Genomic DNA, 27,649 nt, shown 5'->3' on the forward strand with positions numbered 1-27,649 from the left:
TTTTTGGCGGACAACACTTAACTTTCAAACTAACGAAAACACTACTACATAAGAGAAAAATTGGATATATCTTCTGATTGTTTACAAAATTATTCCCGTTGAATCAAATTTCTTTTTAAAATAAATTGATCATGAGGTGCTTTCTTGCGTTGGCATGCCCCATGCTTACAAATGGTAGCTGAATAAATATATGACTTTTTCTTTACTTAAATTAATTTTCAACAAATGAAAGTAAACGAATAATGCTATTTGTCAAATACTTAAACATCAGGGGCATATTTGCACCTTATCCATTAATTAATTTATTTGGGTGGCATTGATCTTACATAATGCACCTATCATCTGCTTTTAAATATCATTTCATAGATGGATATATTTTGATATTGCAATACATGTGCATCAAAAATTCGAAGTTAATTAGACACATATTTTTTTATATTTCCATTCATGTTCAGACACACATATTTCATATACAAACATTTGTCTAGGAAAATCACAATTACATTATTATTCAATAAAAATACACTAAACATGAAGAATATCCAACATAAATATCAAATAAATACATTTCATACATAGGTAAAAGTAATGATGAATATCTCTATTATTAGGGGCAGAAAATTATTAGTGAAACAAAATAATTAGGAAAAAAACTATCTCTGATATCTTTTAATTTCATCTAGGATTGAAACAAAATAATTAGAGAAAATCACCACAAAGTGATACTCCATAGTTTAGATATTTATCCATATTTGAAATGGAAATGGAATTTTGAAAGCGACAGGAAAAATGGAAAATATGGAGGGTTGTACAGTGTGGAATGATGGTTGTACCAAAAAGGGATTTACCAAGTTTGGTATCCCGAATATCTCGTTATTCCGCCGTGGCAGTGTTTAGTCTTCGTTTCATTGTCGGAGTCTTCACAGCCGTACACACACTTCACCCAATCATTTCTACCAATTTCACTCAAATTTATGTATATTTTTGTAGAAGTTGGCGTTTGGATTGCCTCCCCTCCATCACGGCTTGAGAGATTAAATTTTTGAAGGATCGGAGCTAGGGCTTCCTTGACTCTTCCCGCAGAATGAGGATTGAAAATGCGAGTTGCTGAGGATTTGGAGCTCCGATCTTATTGTAAAACTTGGAAATTTTAGAGTTTTAAGCTAGAAATGGACGTGGATGCGGCTATGGCTACGGAGCCCGATCACGAGCCCGCCACGGCTAATGGTGGGGACCACCCGGCCGAATCCGATTCCTCGTCGTCTCATCAGCTGCAAAGTAGTAACACTGATGATGTTAATGATAGCATTAGTAGTGCTGGTGGCGGAGGCGCCGGGGTGCGCTGTGCCCCAACCTATACTGTGGTGACCGCTGTTATGGACAAGAAGGAGGATGGTCCTGGGCCGCGATGTGGCCATACGCTGACTGCGGTACCTGCCGTTGGGGAGGAGGGGAGTCCCGGATATATAGGCCCCAGGCTAATTCTTTTCGGAGGAGCCACGGCACTCGAAGGGAATTCTGGCGCATCGGGAACTCCCTCGTCAGCCGGAAGTGCCGGGATTCGTATGTGTTGTTTAATTTCGGGATGTTTTCGATGATTTCCGATTGCACATTTTAAAGGCTTAACTATATTTCTAATTTGTTGTTAAGTATGCTGACAGATGATATCTATCATTTCTGATGATTGATGTTGAAAGGATTATCTAGTAGATTTGGAGTGCAAGTGTGAATTCATTTGTTTATTGAGGGTTTATGACAAGAACTAGAAGTGGAGATTTAAGATTTTGTTGTTTTGCTGTATTTTTCTGAGAACATGTAGGTTGCCTGTGTTAGTAAAACATTTTCCGTGTTTCTGTTATGACAATGAAAGACATGAACTTCTGTCATTACCTGAAAATTGGTTCTGCTGTAACTCTTGAATTCAAATATGTCAATGATAATGAAGCACTGCTTTTGTTGCAGGGTTGGCTGGTGCCACTGCTGATATACACTGTTATGATGTTTTGACAAATAAATGGTCTCGGTAAGTCTAATAAACTAATTATCATCTTGTTCTCCACTCTTCATTTCTGATACTTTTGGGCATGTTTTCTGTTATTTTGGACTTTTTGTTAAAGGTTGTAGCTTAATTCTTTACAGAATTACTCCAATTGGAGAACCACCCACACCCAGGGCAGCTCATGTGGCAACTACTGTAGGTACCATGGTTGTTATCCAGGTGTGTGGAAAGATGTCGTGTTTTAAAAGTAGCCTTACTTTTATTCTATTGTGCAGATATACATTCTCACTTTAATATTATTCTCCTTACAGGGTGGGATTGGTCCAGCAGGTTTATCCGCAGAAGATCTTCATGTTCTAGACCTTACGCAACAACGGCCGAGATGGCATAGGTTGGTATTTGCTACAACTGAAGTAATGCACATATATCTGCATTAACAACTATTCACACATTTCTTTTTCTTATCAGAAAATTATTTTTATTCGCTCCAATTCCTTTTTCATTATTAGTCACCTGAACTTTGCCTTTGCTTAGGGTTGTGGTTCAAGGTCCTGGGCCGGGGCCTCGCTATGGCCATGTCATGGCTTTGGTTGGTCAAAGATATCTTATGGCAATTGGTGGAAATGATGGTTAGCATTCTGGTTTCTTCCTTCACTAATTTGTTATTTCTGGCAAAAAATAATTTGGTGTGTGTTTCTTAGGTAAACGGCCTTTGGCAGATGTATGGGCCCTGGACACTGCTGCAAAGCCTTATGAATGGCGGAAACTGGAACCAGAGGGTGAAGGTCCACCACCTTGCATGTGAGTTTGTAACTTCTGATCCCCTTTATTTCCCAATTTCTAGTGGAACTATGGTCTTCTAGTGGTGTGACTTTCTAGTTCAAATTGAAAACAATTTACTTGTATCCTCTTGTGTGCCACATGTGGAACTCACTCCTGTCCAAACTGACTTATCAAAAATATCTTTTCTTACATCTCCAATTATCCAGGTATGCAACTGCAAGTGCACGCTCTGATGGTCTTCTTCTGCTTTGTGGTGGGAGGGACGCAAGTAGTGTGGTTAGTGTGGCGACCAATATGTTTGCTTTATTTTTTCGTAGCATGCTCTATTCTTCACGTGGCTGCTTTCATCATAATATCATTTGTATTTTCCACTGAAATGGTGTACCTGTATGATATCTAGTTGCTTTTCATAGTCTCATCACTACACTTTTCTACGAGATGTCTAAAATTTTTGATTTGGCATCTATGATGAAACAGAGTTGTTATTTCTTTTATCATGATTACATGCTGCCAAGTTCATATTTCTCTGCCCAATGTAGGGCAAGGAACCTGTATTACAGTAAAAGTAATGGTAGTTGTCTTTCAAAATTAATTTCATATTCTATTGATTTGATGGCCAATATGTGTCCATCTTGTGAAGTATGATTAGGTTTCTAGTTTCTACTAAAGATGTTTTAGTCTCTGAAACGCAATGTGTCCATATATGCCTACTATAGATGTTTTTGTTTCCTTACTCTTGTAAGTTAGTTCCATCTTGTGATGTATGATTGCTCCATAAATAATCTTTACATTAAAATCTGCAGATGTGTCTTTGACCATGGTTGGTGGCTTATCATCTCTCTGTTGTAGGATAAAACCTTGTGGGTTCAATTTGCTGAGAGCAGATTCGTAGGCCAAACTTACTGTTATCCTTGATTAGTACATACTATAGAGGGTTCCAACTACATGTATAGTCTGTTATTCTACTGTCTAACATATTTGTGTTAGAGCTGCCCATGACTGTGTACGTAATTTAGGGGAGGGCTAGAAGTTCTTGTTATCTCCTCATTGATGCATGAGCAAGTGTAATAATATTCCGGAAACCAATATGGCTAATCATAGAAAATACATTGCAGCCTCTTTCTAGTGCATATGGGCTTGCCAAACATAGAGATGGTCGTTGGGAATGGGCCATTGCTCCTGGTGTTTCTCCATCTCCAAGATATCAACATGCAGCTGTAAGTTCTTTATTGTGCCGTTATATGTTCATATCACTCGATTTTGCTTTAAGTTCCATAAACCGAAGGCTATTATCCATCATCCTCTTAGTTGACGAACTTTTAGCTGCAATCTTGTAACTAGGTTTTTGTTAATGCACGCCTTCATGTATCTGGTGGGGCTCTTGGCGGCGGTCGGATGGTAGAGGACTCGTCAAGCGTGGCTGGTACTTATTATAAATTTTTTTATTAAGTTGTCTCCTCGTCTACCTATTATTGCCTAAAATTGAGGGGTTGTTTGGTTTCATTCAGTTCCAAGTTTTAGTTCTTAGTACTTCCACTACAGGTTGTGAAGTTGTATTGGATTTAGCAGTAGTGTGTTAATCAATTGTGACAGTTGTTGAAATGTTCTTGAGAGTTTATAGGTTAAAATTGAAAATATTTGGTTGATTGTATATTCATTTGTTGGTGTGCCCACTGCAAAATTTATGGTTAGTCTGCCTGTGACAAGAAGAATATTTAAACGTTTGTAAAACAATGAAACAGGATTATGTTGATGTTTCAGGCTTGAAAAAAAGGTTTATGATACACGAGTATTAACACAACTGAAAATTGTAAGAGGTGGTTCCAAAAGAAACATGAGTTGTTCTAAAAGAAGTGATGAAGTTAATATGTGAAGCAAACCTTTCATATTTACTTTTCTGTGTAGTTTTGGATACTGCTGCTGGAGTCTGGTGTGATACAAAGTCAGTGGTTACTAGTCCAAGGACTGGAAGATACAGTGCTGATGCTGCTGGTGGGGATGCAGCGGTTGAATTGACAAGGCGATGTAGGCATGCTGCTTCTGCTGTTGGTGATTTGATCTTCATCTATGGTGGTTTGCGTGGTGGTAAGACAAGATACCTTCATCAAAGAAATGATATACACTATTTGCTTGACATAATGACTTTTAAAATTTTATTCTAACTGTGATATTATATTATAAATAAATTTTATTAATATTGTCACCGCGAGGCATCATATTTGTTAATCTAATTATTTAGGAAGCTAACATATTTATTGGAATTGAATGTTAAACTGAAATGGCTTCTATATCTTCTCACTAGTAGTTGATATGCTTACTATCATTAGTATGTTGATATGCCGTCATGTTATATGATGCTTGTGTTGGACAAAAATTTACAAGATCATTGTTGATTTCATGTACTTGGATCTTTGTCACTGTTGGTTATAAAATTTAATGTTATGCGGCTTCTTTATTACTGTCTTGGGAATTTTATTTGCCTCCGTTGCTCTTACCAGTTAAGTGGGCCCTAGATCATGAAGGTGTTCAGGAATAAATTCTTGTATAATCTTTCAGTTTGCATGTCAATAATATATCAAAAGTTGTGAAGCTATATGTGGATATCTAGTTGCTTAAAACAAATATGTCCTGGATAGGCCTTCGAACCTTTTTTTGTGACATTGGAATGGAACAGTTTGTAGTGAACCAGAATGTTGTACAATCTTGTTCCGGTGTTTTTGTGAATACTGATCTACATTCCTTTTTGTGTTTCTTTATAGTTTTGGACGTTTGGTATAGTTACTTGATACATGATGTAGCTCATAAGACAAAAATGGTAACACTTTTTTGTTTGTTTGGGAATAATGGCAGTCCATACTAATAGTTGTAATATTTTTACCACAGGGGTGCTGCTAGATGACTTGCTTGTTGCAGAAGATCTTGCTGCTGCAGAGACAACTAGTGCAGCTTCTCATGCTGCTGCAGCAGCAGCTGCATCCAATATACAGCAGGGGAAGTTACAAGGTAGATATGGGTTTACTGAGGACAGAAATGGGGAACCTGTGCCTGATGCTGCTGCAGATGGTGCTGTTGTGGTTGGAAATCCCGTTGCCCCCCCTGTAAATGATATCTATACAGATATAAGCACAGAAAATGCAATGCTCCAAGGTTCCCGGTAAGTATATGGACTGCCTTTTGTCATCCTTCAAGTTCTGTGACTAACTATGATATTCCTGGACAGAAGATCTAGCAAAGGTGTTGAGTACTTAGTTGAGGCAGCAGCAGCTGAAGCTGAGGCCATCACTGCTGCACTAGCAGCTGCCAAAGCTCGACAAGTTAATGGAGAAGTTGAGTTGCCAGATAGAGATCGTGGAGCTGAGGCTACCCCCAGTGGGAAGCAAATATCCTCTCTGATCATGCCTGATTCCATGTCAAATAATTCTGTTCCAGCTGGAGTTAGGCTTCATCATCGAGCAGTAAGTACTGTCATAACAAAATATGTACTTTAGACGATGTTGAGTTATTTTAGGACTTAGGGTGGTTTTATCTGTTTTTAAGTACCTGCTATTAATAATTCTCAGGTGGTTGTAGCTGCGGGGACGGGTGGTGCTTTGGGTGGTATGGTCAGACAGCTTTCAATTGATCAGTTTGAAAATGAAGGCAGGCGTGTCAGTTATGGAACTCCAGAAAGTGCTACAGCAGCTAGAAAACTTTTAGATCGGCAAATGTCAATTAACAGTGTACCAAAGAAGGTATATTTTCCGTAAGACAGTAAAAAATGTCTGGTATACCATCTGGCCGGGAAAAGGAATATACTTGGATGAGTTTTAATGTTTTTACAGTGCTTATAGTGAACCAAGTGCAAGTTGCATCAGTGAACAATATATTTCTTGAACTGTCAAGGGTTAACAGGATAAACTAGAGATTTACATTTTTCGGGTTCCTAATAGTTCCATCTAAGATTTGCTCACTAATTTATTTAGTTATAGGGCCTGGCATTTTACTGGGTTAATTGACTTGAGATCATGGTAGTTTTATCATATATTCTATTTTGATAGAAAAAAGTTTGTTAAAGTTGAAGCCTATTGGACCAGGTGATTGCTCATCTTTTGAAACCTCGTGGTTGGAAACCTCCAGTTCGTAGACAATTTTTCTTGGACTGCAATGAGATTGCAGATCTTTGTGATAGCGCTGAAAGGATATTTGCAAGTGAACCTAGTGTACTGCAGCTGAAGGCCCCTATTAAGATATTTGGTGATTTACATGGCCAATTTGGGGATCTAATGCGACTTTTCGACGAGTACGGATCACCTTCGACTGCTGGAGACATAGCGTATGTTCTTATACTCTTTAAGTTTTATTTTTTGTTTGACTATCCTGACTGCTCTATGGTCTTGCAACATATCCTGTAAACATGCCTCACCGATTTATTACCGTTATCGGTACTATTAACACTCTTCACTAATGAACATCATCTGCCGCATGAACACATTCCCTTTGAGTTATAATATAATGATTCCATTTACATTCGAGCGGGGAACCTACTCTCCATCTCTCACACACACAATGCACATATGTGGAGCAACATTTGTTTTTGCACTGAATGCATTAATTCATGAAATATGCCCACTAAATACGTCACTTGCAAATCTTTCATCTACTCAACTTTGGTACCATCTGATACTAAGTTGCTGACTATGTAATGTCTATTATCAGATATATCGATTATCTGTTTTTGGGAGATTATGTTGATCGTGGCCAACATAGTTTGGAAACTATAACTCTTCTCCTGGCGATGAAGGTACTGGTCAATTTGTCAACTTTCAGAGTTTTGGTTTATCCAGTACTTATTGACAAACTGGCTTCACAAATATATAGGTTGAGCATCCCCATCAAATACATTTAATTCGTGGCAATCATGAAGCTGCAGATATTAATGCACTGTTTGGATTTAGGATCGAGTGCATTGAGCGGATGGTAAATCATAGAGCTTTGCATACTTGTTTCTTTACACGGGATTAACCCATGGGCCTTCTAATGGTTTTCCTGAACAGGGTGAGAGAGACGGAATATGGGCATGGCATCGGATAAACAGACTGTTCAACTGGCTTCCTCTGGCTGCTCTGATCGAAAAAAAGATCCTTTGTATGCATGGTGGTATTGGGAGATCGATAAACCATGTAGAACAGATTGAAAATATTCAACGTCCAATTGCAATGGAAGCGGGATCCATAGTTCTTATGGACTTGTTATGGTTAGTGCATTGCCTTTGCTCATATTTAATGATTATTATTTTAATCTCTTAATTTGTAGCACTGATGTTGATGTTTCCTTGTAGGTCTGATCCCACTGAAAATGACAGTGTAGAAGGGCTGCGGCCAAATGCTAGAGGTCCTGGGTTGGTAACCTTTGGGGTGCGTTTCCTGCAACAGTTGATTATTTCTATCTCTCTGTGCACACCCATGTATATATCTTTGGACTTTGTAATCTACCTTTGAAGAGACCTATCTCAATTGAAAATGGTTTAAAGTGCTGCAGTAGGACCTCCTTTTTATATCTAATCTAATTTAAACAGCAGTTGCAAGAGCTATCAACTTCATTACCCTGAGTCATGTTTAGATTTATCACATGAAATCAGATTTTTATGTTTGCTTATCAGTATGTAAATATCTTGATGATTATAGTGTGTTTACAAGTTATAACTCTAATAGCTCGTCATTTTCTTTCTGCTTGTGAAGATCTTCTTATGTCATCATGTATTCAATGTTTTTACATCAAGGTGTTTTGTTATCTAGTATAGAAAGGTACAGTGTTCATCATAGGATCCAATTGTTTTATTGCTAATAAAAGATTTTTTTTTCAGCCTGATCGTGTTATGGAATTTTGCAATAACAATGATCTCCAGTTAATTGTTCGAGCACATGAGTGTGTGATGGATGGATTTGAAAGATTTGCGCAGGGGCATTTAATCACACTTTTTTCAGCAACGAACTACTGTGGTATGTTCTAACTTACTGCGAACATTATGGCCAAACTTTTTTTTTTGGTAAAATAGGTGGAGCAGACACCGATCTCGCACATTTACTTGCGAGTTTTAACCACTCATCACATCCCCTTCAAAACTTGTCTAAAGGATCATTTATGGCCAATCTTATAATTTCTGTGCAGTTGTTACTTTATTCCTTTTGGGGTTATAAAATTATTGTTTTTAAATCTGCAGGTACTGCGAATAATGCCGGTGCTATCTTGGTCTTGGGTAGAGATTTAGTGGTTGTACCTAAACTAATTCATCCTTTGCCACCCGCAATTTCGTCTCCTGAAACTTCTCCCGAACGGCAGATAGAAGACACATGGATGCAGGTACGTTACTTCAATTATTATGCATACTTTCTTAATCTGCAACATGTCGTTGAAAGCATCATATGCTACGAGATTGATCATCTCCCCCTTTGGAATCAGGAGCTGAATGCTAACAGACCACCGACACCAACCAGAGGCCGCCCTCAAGTTGCTAATGATCGAGGTTCTCTCGCTTGGATTTAGGTTCCACTTGCAGAATGTTTTCTTACTCTTCTTCTAAGCTCATGCTAACACCTGGGATTTCCAGTGGCTAGTCCATAGCATGATACCTTAATGGAGAACTCTCTCACGAGCTTCAAGAATCTGCCACATTTCGAGGACTTCACAAGATGACTGGAGGAGTCAGGACCACACTTGGCCTTGATGCAGGCTAATCGGTGCTCCAGAACGACCTTCTCTGGCATGCAAAGTCGAGCGATAGAGGTCACTGCGATAGCTGCTCAGTCTCATTACTTGTGAGCTCTATTATTTTTGATCCATGTAGATGTATCGTCTTTTTTCGTGATTGGTGAGGTATGAGATGTCGTCTTCATGTATAATAGATGGTGCTTGTGCTTGCCTTGTGTAATTCTTATTTTTAATCACTACTGTGTATCAAATAGAAATATATCCCCTTTTTGATTGACATTTGGTTTTCAGACCTATCAGATTGAAATAGAGCTTCTTGGCCTTTACTTCCCGTTTCCTATATGAAATTATGCAAGTCTACTTATACTCCTTCAGTTCCTCAGAAATAGGTCAATTAGGTTTGACGTGAGTTTTAATGCATAATTTATAAAGTAAAAGCGAATAAAAAAAGTAGTTGAAATTTATAAAGTAAAATAGGAAAAAAAGATTGTTATAAATAGATATAGACTATTCCTTTGGGATGGACGAAAAAAGAAAAAATATACCTATTTCTATGGGATGAGGGAGTATAACAATACTACTAGCCAAAGAATTATATGGAACTATGATAAGCATCTGGTATAAAATGAATATTGTATACGCGGCACGCCACCAATAAAGGTGTTTGTCTGTTGTTTGAGAGATTAGTTAAATTGGAGCACAACAAAGACGGGCTAAAACAGTTACTAGCAACACTACATCTCAAAGCAGACTAGTTTCACCCTCGTTCAGTGGCCTTTGAACATACGACTTGTTTGGAACCTCGGTATTCAGCGTTTGAGTGGTCTTTGAACATACGACTTGTTTGGATCCTCAGTCTTCAGCTTTGGTGGTCGAAGCTCACCCTTCTTAGCCTGTAAAATTACCAATGAAGTACTAATTTAACTTGCTACTGCTAACTCCAGGAGTGAATCAAAATTTAACGAAACCATATCATAAGTTTTGGTATGATATAAAGACCCCAAAGTATGATCTTACCTTCTTTCCTCCCTTCATGAAATCCCTCCAGCTAGAAACCTGTTAATTGTAAAATGAAACCTATAGTGAATAGACCAACCCCAAGTGAACTTCAATGAATATCTTGTTTGCATCTATCGAAAATGAAGAAAACTTCTGTTCATGGTTGCTCTGTAATGCAGACAATGTAGTAGTACATGTACAGGACACTAACCCTCTTTTCTCTTGTCCCTTCCCACTGCTCCTCGTGTTCACGCTTTCGTTTCCACATTTCCTTTGTTTCTTCTTCGTCTTTCTTTAATCTACCTTCTTCCTCTGATATCTATGATACCCATAAGGTTACACACTTTAGAACAAAACAGTAAAAGAACCCAAAAAGAGCCAAGAAGAAATTCGCCTTTGAGTTATATTTGAAGAGAAACTGAGCCAAGTTATGATGTAACAAGTAGGTTTGAAGTTCCTAGACCGGCTTGAAGGCATACCCTCATCTGCATCTTTCTTCTCCTCCACTCTTGATCTGTTAAGAGTTCTCGAACTTTCAATTTCAACTGCTGCTGGAATTCCTCTGATCGTTCATATTCCTGCTCATATTTCCCCTGTTGTTGCATAGAGATGTAAATACACAAGAAACGTTTTCGTTACAAATGGAAAGAAATATCGGCATGTGAGGGGGATATGTGAAAATACACTCATTAAAAGACAAAAAGATAGTACTAGTATTTACTTCTGTGAATATAACTAACAAATTCAGTAGCTTAATAACAACTGATAAAGAATAATGAAAGCTACTTGAATTGAGCCAATGGTTTTACCTCATCAACTAATGATTTTAATTTGGTTGCAGTGTCTTTTTTAAGCTGCTTCTTCCTTTTTGCTCTAAGTTCCTCTGCAAGGAATATTAGATCATGATCATGAGCCTCTTTCAGAAATTTGTTATTGTAGACTATTATTACAAGCCAAAGAAAAGGAGAGACGGTGATGAACAGTGAGAAAAATACAAGAATAGATAACTGTGAACCAGTAGCCCCCTTGACTACCCCCAAGCCTTTCTTTTTGGATCAATTAAATCATGGAGTAGTTAGAAGAGTTAGTTTTCATGATTTTTTCCTTTGATTTTAGATTTACTATAAACAGAGACACCGAGAAATGTTTGTAATCTGTTCAACCACAATGTTGAACAGATCTGTATCAGTTGACTCCAAACACATGATACTAGTAGGAGATAACAATGTTGGATGAGGAAAAATAGGAGAATTATAACTTGCAAAAACAAAAAATGAAAGGAATAAGGTAAACACAGCAAAATAAGCTAAAAAGATCCACCTCGTGCAGCATTAACCTGGTTCAGAATATAATCCCTCTCTTGTTGGTCGAGTAACAATTGTTGTGCTTTAGCTAAAGCTGTTCAAAGAAGCAAAAGTCCAAATTCAGAACTGAATCATTTTTTATAAAATGCAGAGACAATAGTATTTTTCTTACCAAATTAGTAACATGGAATAACATTTCAGTATAGACTATACTCCCTCCGTCCATGAAAAATAGTTCCATTTTGCCATTTTTGGATGTCTACAAAAATAGTCTCATTTCTAACTCTCTCTTATACTTTCCCACTTTTTCTTCTCTTTCTCATACTTTATCTACTTTTTTTCCTTATCTCTCTTACTTTACCCACTTTTTCTCCTCCTCTTTCTTACTTTATCAATTTCTCATTAAAACTCATGCTGTCCATAAATGGGACTATTTTTTGTGGACGGAGGGAGTAAACTAGTTGGATAAAGAGGGAAAAGAAGAATATATTGAACTATTAGAAGAATAATATGGAAAATTACCTCCAAATGCGTCCTTTGCTTGTGGATGTTTGCATTTGTCAGGGTGAACAAGCAATGATAACTGCAAGAGCAAAGATAGAATTGCACCTGCAATTATTTCTCACAGATACCAATTAACCTGTGCTTAGCAATTTCATAAAAACCAGAAATTCACCTTTCGATATTGCCTTTTCACGTCATCTACAGAGGATGTAAATGGAAGGTTAAGATACTCAAATGCATTTAACTTGAAACATGAAAGGATCCTACAGCAACAAAACATTAACTTATGTCAGCTGGAAGTAAATCACTAACATACAAAATTGAATTGAAGGAGAATACAGAATAAGAAGAGGTACTAGCAGATAGGTCTACAGCTTTGAAAAAACAACAAACTCTGCCTCGAAATATCACGCTCAAAATGCTAAATTGAGCTCACATTATTATGGATAGTAACCATCCCATATTTTCAACAAGGTAGCACTAAATCACTAACCAGCCTGTCTAAAATCATGCTTCATTCATGAATTTATATAAATGACTTCACAAACAAAGACAACACATTTATAGTAATGGCATCCTCAAACATACATAGCACAAATTTACTAGATGAGACATCTTTGTTCTGAACAAAGAATCAGAAACCTACTATAATTCAAGTCGGGCAATCTTGGTTTCATCCTCAACTGTTTTAGATTCTTAGATTCAGTTATTCAGTAAGAAATCTAGGTCCTTAGGGGAATTATTAGCTAGAAATTCCAAATATCCAAAAAATTCCCAATTTCATGGGCTCAAGATTGAATTTTAAGCTAGAAGCAGCATAAAATTCCATTTTCAAAATCTCTCTACCTTATCGCCCCCAATATCTCATGAACAAATACCAAAACCATCTAGATATGCGTCAAATGAATACATAATACATATGGAAGTACATGATACAACAAGTTCACGCTCCCTCTATCAATATTAAGACCAATTTCTTCTCACAAGAAACAAAAACATGCTGCGAAGAAATTAGTTTTTTTAACCAACCGCAAACATATACTACAAGTATTCGTTCAACATAAACCTGCTGACTTCGTTATCGCGCTCGACCTCGCTGACCTCAGCGAAGAATTCCTTGAGAAGAAGATCATCGTCGGCGGCGGAGGAGGTGGCTCTACTGACGTCACCCATCGGAGAGTCTGATCTTCCCTCTTCCAGAATTTCCGTTTCAATAAAAATAAAATAGAAGTTCTTTTAAATTGGGCTTCAGATCCAGTCTCCTGAATTCGTAACTTTGGGCTTTGAGTTGAAATACTACAAAGGCCCATTTAAGACATATAATTTGAACATAAATAGCCATGATTGAAAATATAATATAAGTATATTATTAGCCCTCTCGAGAGATTTCTTTTTACTACTTAAATTTACAATTCTAAAGAAGGCTGCCAACTAATTTAAAACGGTCCTCACTTTTTACACTTGCAAAAGGTGATGATAAAATTAGTATTTTATCAAATTAGTTATTAAACTTAGAATATATGAAAGTATTGAGATACAATTTAAAATATACTACTCTTTTTGTAGCTAACTAAACTCATTGTTTCAAGTTTATTTAAAATAATACACAATATTTGGATTCTATTTTAATTTTTTGTTTCGATAGATCCAGCTTCTACAATATTTTCGTCTTACTTGATTCTTGTAACTGTACGTTTTATATCATTTTTAATAGAATTATTAAATCTGTTACCTTAGCCGTTAAATATACTCCACTTCATCAATTATTATTGAAAATAAACTTCACATCATATTTCATTTACAAAATAAACGTAGTCAATAGTCATATTTTATGTTAACTAGTGGGCACGATGCACGAATGTGTTAATATTCTTGCGAAGTACTAATAAATTATGTTCCGTTTTCAAAAAAATGGATTAATTTTATCATTTTGAGTCGTCTCCAGAAATTAGATAAAGTCTAAATATAAATTTGTTTTAAACAATTACTCATCATTAATAATTTGGACTCCACAATCCACCAACATTACTTCCTTCCATTACCTTTTTCCTCTTTCTTTCTTACTCTTTTCCATCTCTCTTCCTTTATCAATTTCACCTTAAAACCAGTGTCATATACAAGTTTGTGTATTTTTGGGGTATGGAGGGAGTATTGATTATAATTTAACTATATAAACAATGATATGGACACATGGATATAACAATAATTTAAGTGTTAACATATATTGTTTAACTAAAATACAAGAAAATAAATTGCAACTAATAATTATAATTTTGATTTGGTTTAACCACTTAATATATGATGATATGAATAGTGAAATGATAAAATAGCATTAGGTTGAATTACTAAAAGTTAGATCAGTAATAGATGAATGAACAAAAATAATCACAAAGTAATAGAGTATGAAGAAAGAGAAATAAAAAATAATCACAAAGTAATGTAGTATGAAGAAAGAGAAAGGAAGCCTAAAACTCAAAATGAGATTATATTCTCCATACCCAAAAAAACTCTTTTGAGGGGGAGATAACTTGGAGTTAGACAAATTGAGTTGATTTTGTCTTCACCAGCATACCACATTTGTTGATGAAATGAATCACACATTTCACGGAATAAATCAATTTCTCTAACCTTTCTACTCTTGTTGGAGTAGTATAAAAAGTGCCTTCATAGCCATAACATCATCATACCACCATTTTTGTAAATTTTGATAGGATGAAAATAATATATACTAAAATAAGGTACTTTCAATACATGGATCCAACGTTTATCCGATTGTTCATATTCCTTCATCAACCAGATCGTAACGTTATAGCATCCTTCATCATAATAAAAACACAAGTAATCCCCCAAAGTGCACAACTTGTCCTTGATTCTTGTTCTATTAGGAGGCAAGAGAAAGTGCTAAAACATTCGGTCTTGAGATCAAAGCAACAAACATAAGGCGTTCCTCTCCTATATGACACCAACCAATGGAGATTGCCACTAACAAATGAACCAACGGAGCAGTAGATATGATCAAACAAGGGTATGGCGGCTACAACTCCTCTCCACAAAGACCCCGCTTCAAGAGTATATACATGAAATTTATATTCATAGTCATAACAGACAACCTTATATTGTCCGCTCATTTTACTCACTCTAAATCCATAAGATTCTTTCAGTTGAGCATAAGTAGAATTAGGAGGCCCGTGAAGCTCAACAAATTCATAGATGAATAGATTACATACATAAATATCTCTAGCATCATTTTTTAGAAGAAGCAAACCATTGACAGAACCTAATATTTTTTAGAAAATCAGATATTGAACCGTATTCCTGTAAACAAAAGTAGATAGAGAAGAAGAGATTAGCTTCCAATAAGAGATAAACGTTGAATTTGGGAGAGACAGAGGGATATATATATAATCTGAAAAACCCTTATACTATTTCCCGTAATATATATAGAGTGGCGGCCGAGTTATATTTTCATGTTATTTTACCTCGAGATAGAGAGAGATATATTGTCTTTTTTTTCCTTCTAAATATTTATATCACCATCAATTTCTCGATGATATTATCTCGAGTTATCAATTTCTAGATAAATTTCTGTACTTTTTTTTATTCAGACCAAAACTAGTAATTTGCATTAGAATTTAAATAACATTATAACAACACTGATTTCCAATATATATATTTTACCATTTAACCTAATAAGAAAAATAAATTATAGGAAGACTCGGCCTAAACATGAAAGAACTGATTCAAATCAAAGCCTACTTTTTAAATATGGGCTCTTGGTTTTGTAAGAGTATGGGCTTTTGATTTAAGGTGGTTAAATGGAGTATTAAATGGTAACGGAATTAAACTTTATTCATTATTTTCTTTTGTATATAAAATTCTCATCTGTTATAATCTATAACACACGTGATTAAAATTAAATTACCAAAATATCTTGATTTGATTACATATAATCGTGTACACCGATTCATAATTAATTATTGGATGAAGAACCAACATCGATAAAATAGTCTCCTGACGAACTGCATTGAAGAGAAACTGTTCGAAGCGAAATTGATCAATTTTGCTCAAACAAACTCTGATACTTTTTTATTTCATTTTTCTCACTCTGAGGCGGAAGAACCATAGATGCATGTATATGTTAGAGATTGAAAATTGCACAATTTAATTAGTGTCCTTAAAAGGGTTATAAAACGAACTGTGTTTGTAGGATATATATTTGTTGTATGGAACTATTTTGATCACTACAATGCAAGTGAATGGGTATAGGAAAATTATCTAAGCAATAGAGTACACCATGATGAATATATTTTCATATTATTAGTATTTTATAACCATATTAATAGTTAATTTTTAACATCATATAATGTTCACTACAACATATAGGAGTACTAATTTTTTTTATGTATAGTGAGATTTACGAATGACACTAGTTAATGTTGTGATGTATTGTAGGTGGATAGTTATTGTGTCACAAAAATAAAGCATGTGACAATATATAATGCCATCTAATTATGTAAGGACTTAGCTGATTTTTTATTTGTAAAGATATAGTTATTTTTTGTAATATGTGAAGATATAATTTTTATGACAATATATTTGTAATTACTTATTGTATTTTTTTTATTAATTTTAAAATTTGTGCATGTGCATAATTTTTTTTGTTTTTTGATTATTTTTGGTTAAATAAATTTAGTTATTTGATAAATTCCACAGAACTCCTTTCATTTAAAATTGTACTATTAAATTTTATAAATGCAAAATATATAGACACTGAGTGCAACTAAACTTTGTTCCACCTAAAAATGTACACGCAGCTCTTAATGACATTATCGTTTTATTACTAGACATTTGGTTGTAATGATTTGTAAGTACCATCTTCAGAACTCTCAACTGATTAAAATCAAATTAGAAAGGGAGAACATATTACATTAATTTACCAACAGGGATACATCAAACGCAAATTTTGTTTTAGTGAACATATATATGGAGTATTATCAATCCCACAAAATTAATACAAAGCGAGTGGGCAATAGGCATGAAATCCATCATCGAATTTAATAATCTAGCATTACCACACGCTTATTTTTGTAATTTAGCAAATTTTCACAAACTCTTATTAATTAACTGGCATATAATTATATTATAACATATGAAAATTAATCTTCATGGCTCACATCTTAGCTTGTTTTGTTGAGTCCAAAATGAATCTGAGGAAGATGTGCCCACTGCATTAATTCAAGACAAATAACGACAATTTTAATTAGTAACAAATTAATGAATAAACTAATTCATGTGGTTAGTATTGTTAATTAACGACTTACGTTTTTTGCAGCTGCGCTAAAAGCTTCACGATGAGTAATTTCAGGATTGCCAGCCTTTATCCTCTGAATCTCCTCTCTGCAAAGTTATTATACATATAGATGTTGAAGCAAATTAATTTGGAAAATAAATAAACTTCATTATTTTTGGATTTGGATATTGTGAAATGAACTTACTTTATGAAACGGTTGTATGCCGATGGAACACGTTGCCTCTTCTCCGGTGCTGTAAATAATTCAAAGCTATTTAGTAAATTTAATTTAAGATACGATGTTAATGAAATAAAAGAGGTGCTAAATACATTTTCATCTTTGATGATTATATAATAAAACGAGCATGGTATGAGCATAATTTTTTTTACTTGTTGTATCAGCACAAATAAGTTTGCAAATTGCATGAAAATTAAACTCTTTAAATTTATGTTTTTAAGTTGAAGGGGGAAACTATTCATGCTTTCTTTTGTGTAAATTTAAACATTTGATCTGAAATACAATCAATTTCTTAGAAAAATATAGCAACATTTTACTTTTATCTATATAAATGTATATATCTACAAAATTCTAAATTAGTGATATAGAAAAGATAGTAGTGTCGCAGTCACAATAGGCCAAGAGTGAAGAGAACGATAAATTAAAGTGAGTGCATGCTCATTTTTCATCATTAACTTGAATAAAAAATCAAAGTGGAATTTTCTAGATATGTAGGAAATGCATGGGAGTTTTTTACAGCACATGTTGACAAATGATAAATTTAATAATTTTAGAGGTATTAGAAATACAATAAATATTAAGAAGGGAGAAAAAGATTAGAGAACATTACGGCGTATTGGAGGCATCTTAGGTTGTACTTCATGTTGAGTCTGCAATGGACCATATCTATTAGAGGTATTATATGTTGAAGATGAGCCATTCACACTTTCTTTAACAGCAGCCTCTCCCATTGATTGTTGTTTCTGCATGTGAAAGAGTAGAGAGAATTATAAACAATATCTCAAATTTGGAATGATCCTCATTAACAAAACCTAAATTCCAATTTCAAAATTGGAGTGGCATATTAATACCTGAAAATCTTGGAGGTAAACAGACTGAAGCAATCCTCCCATATTAACAGACAGCAAATTGGCACAGTGCCCACATCTAACAGTCACCACATTCAACATGTTGCTTCCTGGAACATTCACCTACAATCATTCACTTCTTACAATTAATTTCAATAAATAAAAAAAAAACTGACAAAGCTGAGGTTTCAATTTCAGTTTCAGTTGCAACTAAACCCTAATTCAGGAAAATGTTATTCTTCTTCACTTCACACTCTATCTAATTGGGAAGAAACAGATGAAGAAAACTCAATTTTAAGAAAAAAGAAATTAGATATATATATATATTACTCCAGTAGTAATAATTGGTAGAAGGCTGCAATGCAAAGCATTGATGAGAGTGTAACGATATTATTGACAGTAAAAATGATGGCAGTGGTAGCAGGCACATAAGCAATGCCCATTAATGGCTTGTGCTAAAAATAAAGTCCCATTATCGTCTCCCCTTTCACTTTTTTTCTGCTTTCTCTCTCTTAACCTCTTTATGTGTATCAGAAAGAGAGAGACGAAAACGACTGCTCTGGAACGGAAATCATCGAACACCTTATATCCATACACACACCATCATCATCTCAATTAGCTTACTGTCTTCGCTCATTTACTTTCAGAGTTTCCGGAATAATTGTGTTATATACATTTAAATCTAAACAAATCAACCCTAGAAGTAGACAAAAAATTCACAAAGACAGAAAAAGCTTTCAAGAACCCTAAAAAGCCTAAATCCAAGATATCCGACAAAATTACCTTCAAACAAACTAGTAAGATTCATGCTATTTTTCAAACCCTTGAATCTCAACTGAAATAGTAATATAAAAAATGAAAGTAGCATAAAATATCAAATATTGTTAGGTTGAAAAGGAGAATGAGAGATCCACAGTGTTTCTCCAGCATTCAAGACAAAAAAAAACATGAAATTAAATTCTGAAGCAAAGATCTCTTTCAAGTTTCAATTCCCCCAAATTTATACTGCTAAAGTTTCGGGGGAAACTCCCCGCAAAATTAGGTCATCAATTGATATCTTCGATCTGAGCTGTTCAATTCACTAATCAAATCGAAAATTAAGACATAAATATATTAGTATATTATACCGCTAAAATGGTGTTGCAGAAGTTGCACTGAACATAACAAACTCGCTCCGAACTCATATCAAATGACATTCTTTTACCGGATCTCGGTCGCCACAGATCTATCAACAAACAAAACAAACTGCCTTAGGTTTAGAGAGGGAGAGAGAAAGTGTAATATAGCTCATAATTTCTATGTGTGGAGAGGAGGGGTTGGAGTATAACTGTATAAAGGTATATGTTTTAATTTTTTTTTTTTGTGTGTAAAAAGAAATGATGATATGCAAAATGGGAGGTGTGTTTGTGGGCAAGTTGTGGGGTTTGTGAAAAGAAAAGAAGGTTTTTGTTTATGGAGAAATGGAGTTTAGAGAGAGAGTGGGTGGGAGTCGTATATCTATCAAGAAGGAGAGCTGGAATGTGCCACATTTAATGCTCAAGAATGTTTTAGGGATTAGTGTATCAGTATATCTCTTCTCAACCATATACATAAGCCTAGATTTCTGAATTCTCAAATTCATCAACCTAACTATTTTATTGCTTTAACTCCAAATAATGGACTCCACAATAAACCATCTTCAATATGGAAATAAGTAGCATATAATGAAATCTCCTAAGATTTAAAGATTTCAGTTGCATTCACACGCTATAGCTAAGCCCAAATTTCAGCTAGACATATCACAAATTAGAGCTAATTGCTTATAAAATCACAAAATTTGATCAAATTTTGATTTATCACACGTCTTTCAAAATTTGAATGACAAATCACAAAGTTTCAAAACCTCCCACTTGTCCCATTTGATCAATTTTGTGCTATTATTCATAGTTCGTTAAGCTCAAAATAACACCGCTTAGTCGTCTTCATCGTCGCATTAATATATATTTACGTCACTATTAATTGACAACACCAAAATTTCACATGTTTGCACCAATTTAGCATCGAATTTGTCTCCGAAAAAGTCATCACGTCACAGTTGAGAAAATTTTGAAACTTCATGATCTATCATTCAAATTTTGAAAAGTATAGTCTAGGCCGTTAGAATTTGACCAAACTTCATAATTTTATACGCAATTAACCATACAAATTAGCTTTGAAATAACAAAAACCAAACCAAGTTATTTACTATCGATTATATATAATTAAAGGTGTAAATTTTGAGTAAATTTCTTAATTTTACAGGCAAATAAGTACACAAATTAGCTTTGAGATAACCAAAAATAAAATCAAGTTATTTATATACATTATTCATATAAATTGAAGAAATGATTGAAAGAATAAAAAGAAAAAAGAGAGAGACGAAAAAGACGAAATCTTGGAGTAGATGAGCTCAATCTAAGTTATCCCAGAATACGTCAAATACGAAGATATGTGTGACGATGTGACAGATGAGACCCAACTTTAAACGATGGGTAGAGACTTGACAGTATCCACGTGACATGTTGCTCACTTTTATTTCACTTGCTAATAATTATAATATGACAAAACGCAATATGGAATATTAGTATACACTAACCTACTTAATAACATGTCCCTAAACTTACTACTACACCAAATTTGATCTAACACTTTGTTTTAAGGTGTCTGATTGATTTTCCATTCATTTCTAGGGTTTGGGATGTATATATATAAATAACAACTTATATTTAAAAAAATGATTATTGGTTGCTAAAATCATGAATTATGACTGAATTCAGTTATTTCTATTTACGTTGTAAAAAAACTTATGAATTTTGACCCTATAGCTAGCCATACTAAGAAGACTCTTTAATGGACCTTTTTTATGATCGCATGCCCAGTTATATATTTCTTCGATTGCGTGGAATTTATAGATGAGTGAGGATCCCCAATCAAATGTATGTATATTCGTGATTTACAATACTTGAGTGCCAAATCTCATACAAGCCGTCCATTTCAATGGAGACTATTCTTGTTGTATACTTCTACCATTATAGCTTCATCATTCTTCGATTTTACATCTGAGTTCTATATCACTTCCATCCCTCATCTTTCCTAGTTCTATTTTGATGAAAGTACGTGTTTTATCACTGAGTGTGCAGATGAACTCACTTCAAATTGGAAAGTTGATATGAAAATTGCTCTCTAAGTTAAATGTTAAAGTGGAGTATTAGAATGATTTAAAATAAATACCACATATGTTGATGATGGAGATGCATGGCAAGTGATTGTGAAGGATTAGAGTATGTTGACATATATGTAAAGTGACAATTAATGAAAAATAGATTTGAAACTCTAGTGATCAAGGGCAGTTAATTATGATGAAGATGATGGCTGGGTCAGAGGATCAAATTTTTTTGAATCCCTCCAGAAAATGATGGCAATGATTTTTATTTTTTTTTGGATACCCAAGCAGCATACCTATTACCAACAACCCTATCAAAAATAGCTAATATAAAACCCCAATTTTACATAAATAAACCATCAACCAACACCAAAAGTTTTATAATTTGCTGCTCATTCTAACGGAAGGCTCGCATATTTGTTCGCACGAGTTCAACAAACATACATAAACTATAGAGGATTACAGGCCAAAATTTACAGCTCTATATTTGTTTATACATTGAATTTGGGTTTCAAGATCCTTAATTTTTGCAAATTTGCACTAAACTGTCTAAATTTCAGTATGATTGGTGGATTTAGCATTTACCATAGCCCCATGAGTCTTGACATGCACTCTGAGGTAGAATTAGCCGGACGTCATTGCAGCAGCAGCAGTCTCTTGAAAACCTAGTGATTCACCCGATAACGATTGCTCAAGATCAACAACACTAGCTAGGGAGAAAAACCTAGCAAAAGTCATTACTATTAAGAGAGGGGATCAATTCAGCGACTGAATTGCTCTTTGGATATAATCTTCACTTTATGCCAAATGTCAAAAAATAGAAACATGTGTATACTTTCAAATACCATAAGTTATTTTATCCAACAATGTCATGACATATATCTTTAAGGTGATAATAACATAAGCTACACATTCAAGAAATCAGGAAGAGTGTAGTACGACTTCTAAAGAGAGCTAGATTTTTATAGCAAGTCGTACTTATGCTACTATTTGAGGATTAAAAGCCTACACCTTTAACACCGTTTACATAATTCTTCGAGACTCATTTTTAATCAATCCAGTTTACATGAGCCAGACTTTGAGTATCTAGAACCAATTATGCACGGCAAACCAACCTAGTTCCATGGATCCCAATATAGAGAGGCAAGGAAAAGGGGGATTGTCATCACAAAACCAAAGAGACCATTAATTTTCGTGGAAATCAACAGCGACGCAAATTTTGAAGGACACATAGATCCACCATCAAGTGACCAGCCTAAGGTTGACTACCATCTAAAACATTTCATTGAAAAGCATATATTAATCGTGCAAAAAGACTTACTGCACAAAAGAAGTGCAATGAACTTGAGGAGATCAGCACTTAGGTTGATGCAGGACTAGCAGCAGTTGGAGCTTGTGAAGCATCCTCATTCAAAGGAAGGCTGCTTCCCATCACCGAGACCAGCTGTTCACTAGAATCCGCTGACCTGGTATCTTCTGCAGCACGTGAGGCAGTAGATGTGTTGGTTCTACCATGTTCTGCTATTTGAAGATGATCCATCACTCGTGATAGAGTAGCAATTCCAGGACCATTAGCATTTCTTTGGTCAGCTTCACGAACTTCACTGTTGGGTTCAGGTGTAGAAGTGTTGCGAGCAAAGAGTCTCTCCTTCCAGCCTCGTGTGCTCTTTGTTATGGACTCTTTGTATCTATGAATACAGAAGAAGATCAAATTCAGTAAATATAATAGTCAACCCAATTTTTTTTACTGCCTTGGTCCAACGTCCAAGTAAAGGTCTCTAATTGAAGATCAAATTTTCTCGAGCATTACAACTTCCTAAAACCAGCATCCAGTGTTTGTATGTTTTCTTCCCTAATAATGACTTGGAAAGAAAATCATATAGACAAAATTCCGTGTACCTTGTTGAAAAGGCACTAAGCCGAGATTTCAGAGAATCGGAAAATGTCTGGAAATCTGAAGGTCCACCAGCTCTATCTTGACTATTGGGAGAAGTATGGGTAGGAGACCTAGAAAGAAAATACCATTGTTAAATACGACCGAGTGAACTTTTAAAGGTTAAATGATAGGAAAAACCAGAAATATGCATACTTACCTATTGCTTGAGGATGTCCCGTGTTGATATGCCCCAGGACTTGATCCTGAGGCTGTAGTTTCGAGCTGTTCTGCTTGAGCAGTAGAAGACCGTGCAACAAGATGTGCAGCATCTCCTCCAACAGTCATATATGGAGAATTGGAGCCAGCAGTTATAACTTCAGGTGGGGGGCTACTGCCTTCTCTCTGAGAAAGTGAAGATGCAGCTGAAGCCTCATTATGGTTAGCTGAGGATACCAAAAAACGAGGACGGCCTTGAGAAGACCTAATCCTCTGACCCTCTCTCCTAGAGAGCTGACGAGCCCTCCCCATTGCAGCAGCTAAGTGCTGAACAATGCGTTCTTCAAGTTCAGACTCACTTGCATTAACAGGCAACTGCATCCGAAATATCAGATGAAGACCATGTAACTATTATAGCCAATTTGAAAGAAGATCAAAGATGAGAATGATTTAGAAAGTTAAGGCAGTAGCTAACATGTTGCAACTCAAAGTCCCCTAAGCTTGGATGATGAAATATAGTTGTATTTCTAGGTGGATTCATTCGCATATTCCTCTCATGCTCCACAGCATCCAGAAGTTCCTGACTGTCAAATAACCACACAATGAGAACCCTACTCACGGAGTTAAAGCACATGAAATAAACGGCAAGTATACCTGCTGGGATCCTTCAAGCCAATAGACTGCCAGCACATCGGGCACTGGGAACTTCTCTGGCACCTAAGGACGTAATCTAATGTCATGGCTAATTCATCCACCCGTAGTCAAAATTAAATAAAATAAAACAAGAAGGAAATTAGGAAAACTAAGTCAGAAAGAGCGCAATTTGGAAGCACATGGCTGTGTTCAGTTTTAATTAAGCACACTTTAGTTTCAACAGCAAAAAAAGCAAAAGTAAATGTCAAAAGCAATAATTCTTCCTAAAGGTGAATGTCAAGTTTCATTAGTTTAGCAGTTCATCAAGTATCAAATCTATCTACCCATTGAATTCTACAATCTTCAACCAAAAGCATTCATAATCAAACACCATATATGAATGTTATATACATTAACAATGGAAAATTATTCAGCCTTCTTATATAGGTTCAACAGGACAAGTTTAATAGACTTGAAATGTAAATCCAATATTGGCAGGGTAGGAAATGTAAATCAAAGTCTCATCATTAGACATGGAAAAATACACAAGATATCAGAATACCAACATTGCAAAAGAAATGTGTGAGGATTTTATTTATGGAAAAGAAAGTTTTGTACCATTCAAGAATGCACTGAAGATGAAACTCGTGCTTGCAAGTAGTCAGCTGAAGCAGAGAAAAATAATCAATTAAGTATATGTCAGTTTCAATCCTCAGCCGTTAATAGACAGTAGTTTGTACAAACCGTAGAAGGGTCACTATCACAAAAGGCTTCAAGACATATACTGCAAGCATCATCGCATGCTTCCTGAATTCCCCCTTCCACAAAAGCTGCAGCAGAAGTCAAACTGCTCGATACATTTCCTTCTTCCATCTGTCACAGAGTTGAAATATTTAACAAAGCAGATAGCACAAAATTTCTTTAAATCAAACTTTAGCAATATCAACAGTCCGAAAAAAATAAAGGAGCAGTAGAGCTCAATCAGCCTCGTCATTTACCATAAAACTTAAGTGGTAATGATACAGCAGAATGCAAACAAAAGCATCGACACTAGACTTCAAGGAGATCAAATCACTCAAAAAATAAACACAGGAAAAGGAGCATAAATCAACTCTAAAGGTACCAATCATCAATTTGGATTAGGGAAACTAAATTGATTGCTTATTAATGCTGGTTTACAGCAAAATCTTATTTAGCAGGGGCTTAACAGCATGTTAGAGAAAATAGTCTCGTAGTACTATCTAACAGTGCCTGACAATAAGTAGAGCTTTCACGTATTTCTTATGGTTTAATCGCCAAAAAGATATCACTTCAGTGATGAACTATGCCTAAGCTCAAGAAAACTGCATTAGACTAAAGTATAGTACTAAACCAAAATATTGAGCACCACTGTCTCCAAACAACTCAAGCACTAGCACCACACCAAAGGAAAATAAAACAAAATATATCAATGATAATTCATGTCATATTCAGAGAGGTACCAAGAAGATACACTTGAAACCCACCATGGTTTTTTAAACCCCAATTGTCAGTACCCAACATAGCTAGAAAAAAGGTAGTTACGTTACGGCGGTGTTAAGCCCTCAAATGAGGGACGAAAACAAATTCCCATATATTCAACCAATATTTGAAGAAACCCAAAAATTCCACATATCCAAGTCTAAGTCTTTGCACCAACAAAATGGATACAGCCCGAATTTTGAATAAAGTAAAAGAGATTCCTTTACATTCAACAAAGATATTAAAAACTCCAAATTCATGCATCCAACTCAAATCCTGACAACATCAACAAAATAGAGAGAAGGCCACAAAAAAACGAAAAGGAAACCACTGTGATAATCTGAACACCGCAATTTGGTTGGATAAAAAAATCCCAAACATTCAACAAAGATTTCAAGAAAGGCCGATTCCATCATCCAACTAAAGTACTGTAACAGCAACAAAATAAACATAATCCCACAAAAAAGTCTCAATCTTTAATGCACCGAGAATGAATACAAGAAAAATCAGTCCAAGAAAGGGCGAGAAAACTCAGAATATGGCCGTCTCGTAAACATGGCTAAGAAGATGAGAAACGGTTACCTCCAAAAATTAACAAATTGGGGCGATCAAACAGCCGATCAAAGCCGAGCAGCTCAGAGATAGATAATTCGAGAAAAGAGGCGAAGATTAGATTACAGAGAAGAAAGAATTGGGGGTGGGGGGTTTAGAAAAGGAAGAAAGTGTCGTGGACTTTTCTGTTGTTGGTTCATGTAGAATATTAATTTTTACTTTTTTATTCCTACATTTATTGCTTTGGTATAAAGTACTTCCATCGTCTGAAATTAAATAATTAATATATTCCGCTAAAAAATCATTCTTTTAAACGTGCAAAAAAGTTAATCATTTAATTCGAAACAGAGAGTAAATTTTATAGTACTATATTTTATAGTATAATTTGTCAGTAGATTAATCATGTAACCAGTATAGTATAATTTGTCAGTAGATTAATCATGTAACCAGTATTTAATACTTCATTTGTTCATTTGTTCCATGTTGGTGGAGACATTTCTTTTTAGCACGGAGATTAAGAAAAAGACATGTAATGTATTAAATAATAAGATGATTAAGTAGGGGAGAGGAAATAATAGAAAGAATAAAATGAGAAAGAGGGAAAAGTAAGTGATAAGAAATGTGTTGACTTTTATTAAAAAAAGAAAATGATTCAACCACTGCAGCACATACAAAAATGGCAAAATGACTCCACTGCTATAGAACCGAGGGAATAATATAAAAATGTAAATACGTTTGTTAATAATAAAAAACAATATACATCGTACATGCACAAAGATATAATACAAGAACAATTATGCAAGTATTGCTCAGATGAAATCTTTTGAATTGCAACTACAATTAGTTAGTCATAAAATACTGTTACATTAAATTACCGAATCAAAAGAATCCATTTATATGGATGTTGCATAAATAAATTATTTGGAAAATATGTCAATTTAGTACGGCGTTTCAGATGATAATTCTTTCTGCACAACTTGACCAAAAATAGTGACACCATATGGGTCAAATTATTTTGAGGATCAATGTCTCTGAAAAC

At 35.0% G+C, this 27,649-nt stretch overlaps 4 protein-coding genes across 7 annotated transcripts; 1 reads left to right on the forward strand and 3 right to left on the reverse strand.

Moving 5' to 3' along the window:
• Positions 1 to 835: 835 nt before the first annotated feature.
• LOC121744609 (serine/threonine-protein phosphatase BSL3-like) lies at positions 836 to 9,795 on the forward strand. 3 transcript variants are annotated; one of them, XM_042138206.1, is made up of 22 exons: positions 837 to 1,563; positions 1,963 to 2,023; positions 2,140 to 2,218; positions 2,311 to 2,390; positions 2,534 to 2,628; positions 2,701 to 2,800; positions 2,989 to 3,058; positions 3,898 to 3,999; positions 4,124 to 4,205; positions 4,688 to 4,867; positions 5,666 to 5,936; positions 6,003 to 6,237; positions 6,343 to 6,513; positions 6,856 to 7,094; positions 7,478 to 7,562; positions 7,640 to 7,738; positions 7,816 to 8,015; positions 8,100 to 8,175; positions 8,625 to 8,760; positions 8,982 to 9,121; positions 9,221 to 9,284; positions 9,369 to 9,795. In XM_042138206.1, the coding sequence occupies exons 1-22, from the start codon at positions 1,170 to 1,172 to the stop codon at positions 9,380 to 9,382; spliced, it is 2,973 nt and encodes a 990-aa protein (XP_041994140.1). In that variant the 5' UTR covers positions 837 to 1,169; the 3' UTR covers positions 9,383 to 9,795. The 3 variants fall into 3 exon arrangements, with proteins under 3 accessions (XP_041994139.1, XP_041994140.1, XP_041994138.1); XM_042138205.1 differs by having other exon boundaries at positions 836 to 1,563; positions 6,006 to 6,237; positions 9,221 to 9,795; XM_042138204.1 differs by having other exon boundaries at positions 9,221 to 9,795.
• A 266-nt stretch (positions 9,796 to 10,061) lies between these two features.
• Positions 10,062 to 13,495, reverse strand: LOC121745624 (J domain-containing protein spf31-like). The gene is made up of 9 exons (XM_042139605.1): positions 13,343 to 13,495; positions 12,449 to 12,539; positions 12,295 to 12,355; positions 11,789 to 11,866; positions 11,278 to 11,351; positions 10,948 to 11,061; positions 10,680 to 10,787; positions 10,487 to 10,525; positions 10,062 to 10,362 (listed from the first exon to the last, which is right to left on the reverse strand). Exons 1-9 carry the CDS (start codon positions 13,447 to 13,449, stop codon positions 10,279 to 10,281), a joined length of 756 nt encoding a protein of 251 aa, XP_041995539.1. The 5' UTR covers positions 13,450 to 13,495; the 3' UTR covers positions 10,062 to 10,278.
• A 3,675-nt stretch (positions 13,496 to 17,170) lies between these two features.
• Positions 17,171 to 20,304, reverse strand: LOC121745578 (putative axial regulator YABBY 2). Its single transcript, XM_042139534.1, has 6 exons — positions 19,780 to 20,304; positions 18,656 to 18,775; positions 18,415 to 18,547; positions 17,772 to 17,820; positions 17,598 to 17,673; positions 17,171 to 17,501 (listed from the first exon to the last, which is right to left on the reverse strand). The coding sequence occupies exons 1-6, from the start codon at positions 19,846 to 19,848 to the stop codon at positions 17,454 to 17,456; spliced, it is 495 nt and encodes a 164-aa protein (XP_041995468.1). The 5' UTR covers positions 19,849 to 20,304; the 3' UTR covers positions 17,171 to 17,453.
• Positions 20,305 to 22,185: 1,881 nt separating this feature from the next.
• Positions 22,186 to 26,814, reverse strand: LOC121743262 (E3 ubiquitin-protein ligase RHF2A-like). 2 transcript variants are annotated; one of them, XM_042136508.1, is made up of 9 exons: positions 26,641 to 26,814; positions 25,303 to 25,431; positions 25,177 to 25,223; positions 24,580 to 24,642; positions 24,401 to 24,509; positions 23,927 to 24,300; positions 23,733 to 23,840; positions 23,155 to 23,521; positions 22,186 to 22,498 (listed from the first exon to the last, which is right to left on the reverse strand). In XM_042136508.1, exons 2-8 carry the CDS (start codon positions 25,429 to 25,431, stop codon positions 23,194 to 23,196), a joined length of 1,158 nt encoding a protein of 385 aa, XP_041992442.1. In that variant the 5' UTR covers positions 26,641 to 26,814; the 3' UTR covers positions 22,186 to 22,498; positions 23,155 to 23,193. The 2 variants fall into 2 exon arrangements, with proteins under 2 accessions (XP_041992442.1, XP_041992441.1); XM_042136507.1 differs by having other exon boundaries at positions 22,186 to 22,557.
• Positions 26,815 to 27,649: the final 835 nt, after the last annotated feature.

Source organism: Salvia splendens, chromosome 8, assembly GCF_004379255.2.
Source record: "Salvia splendens isolate huo1 chromosome 8, SspV2, whole genome shotgun sequence".
Taxonomy (NCBI): domain Eukaryota; kingdom Viridiplantae; phylum Streptophyta; class Magnoliopsida; order Lamiales; family Lamiaceae; genus Salvia; species Salvia splendens.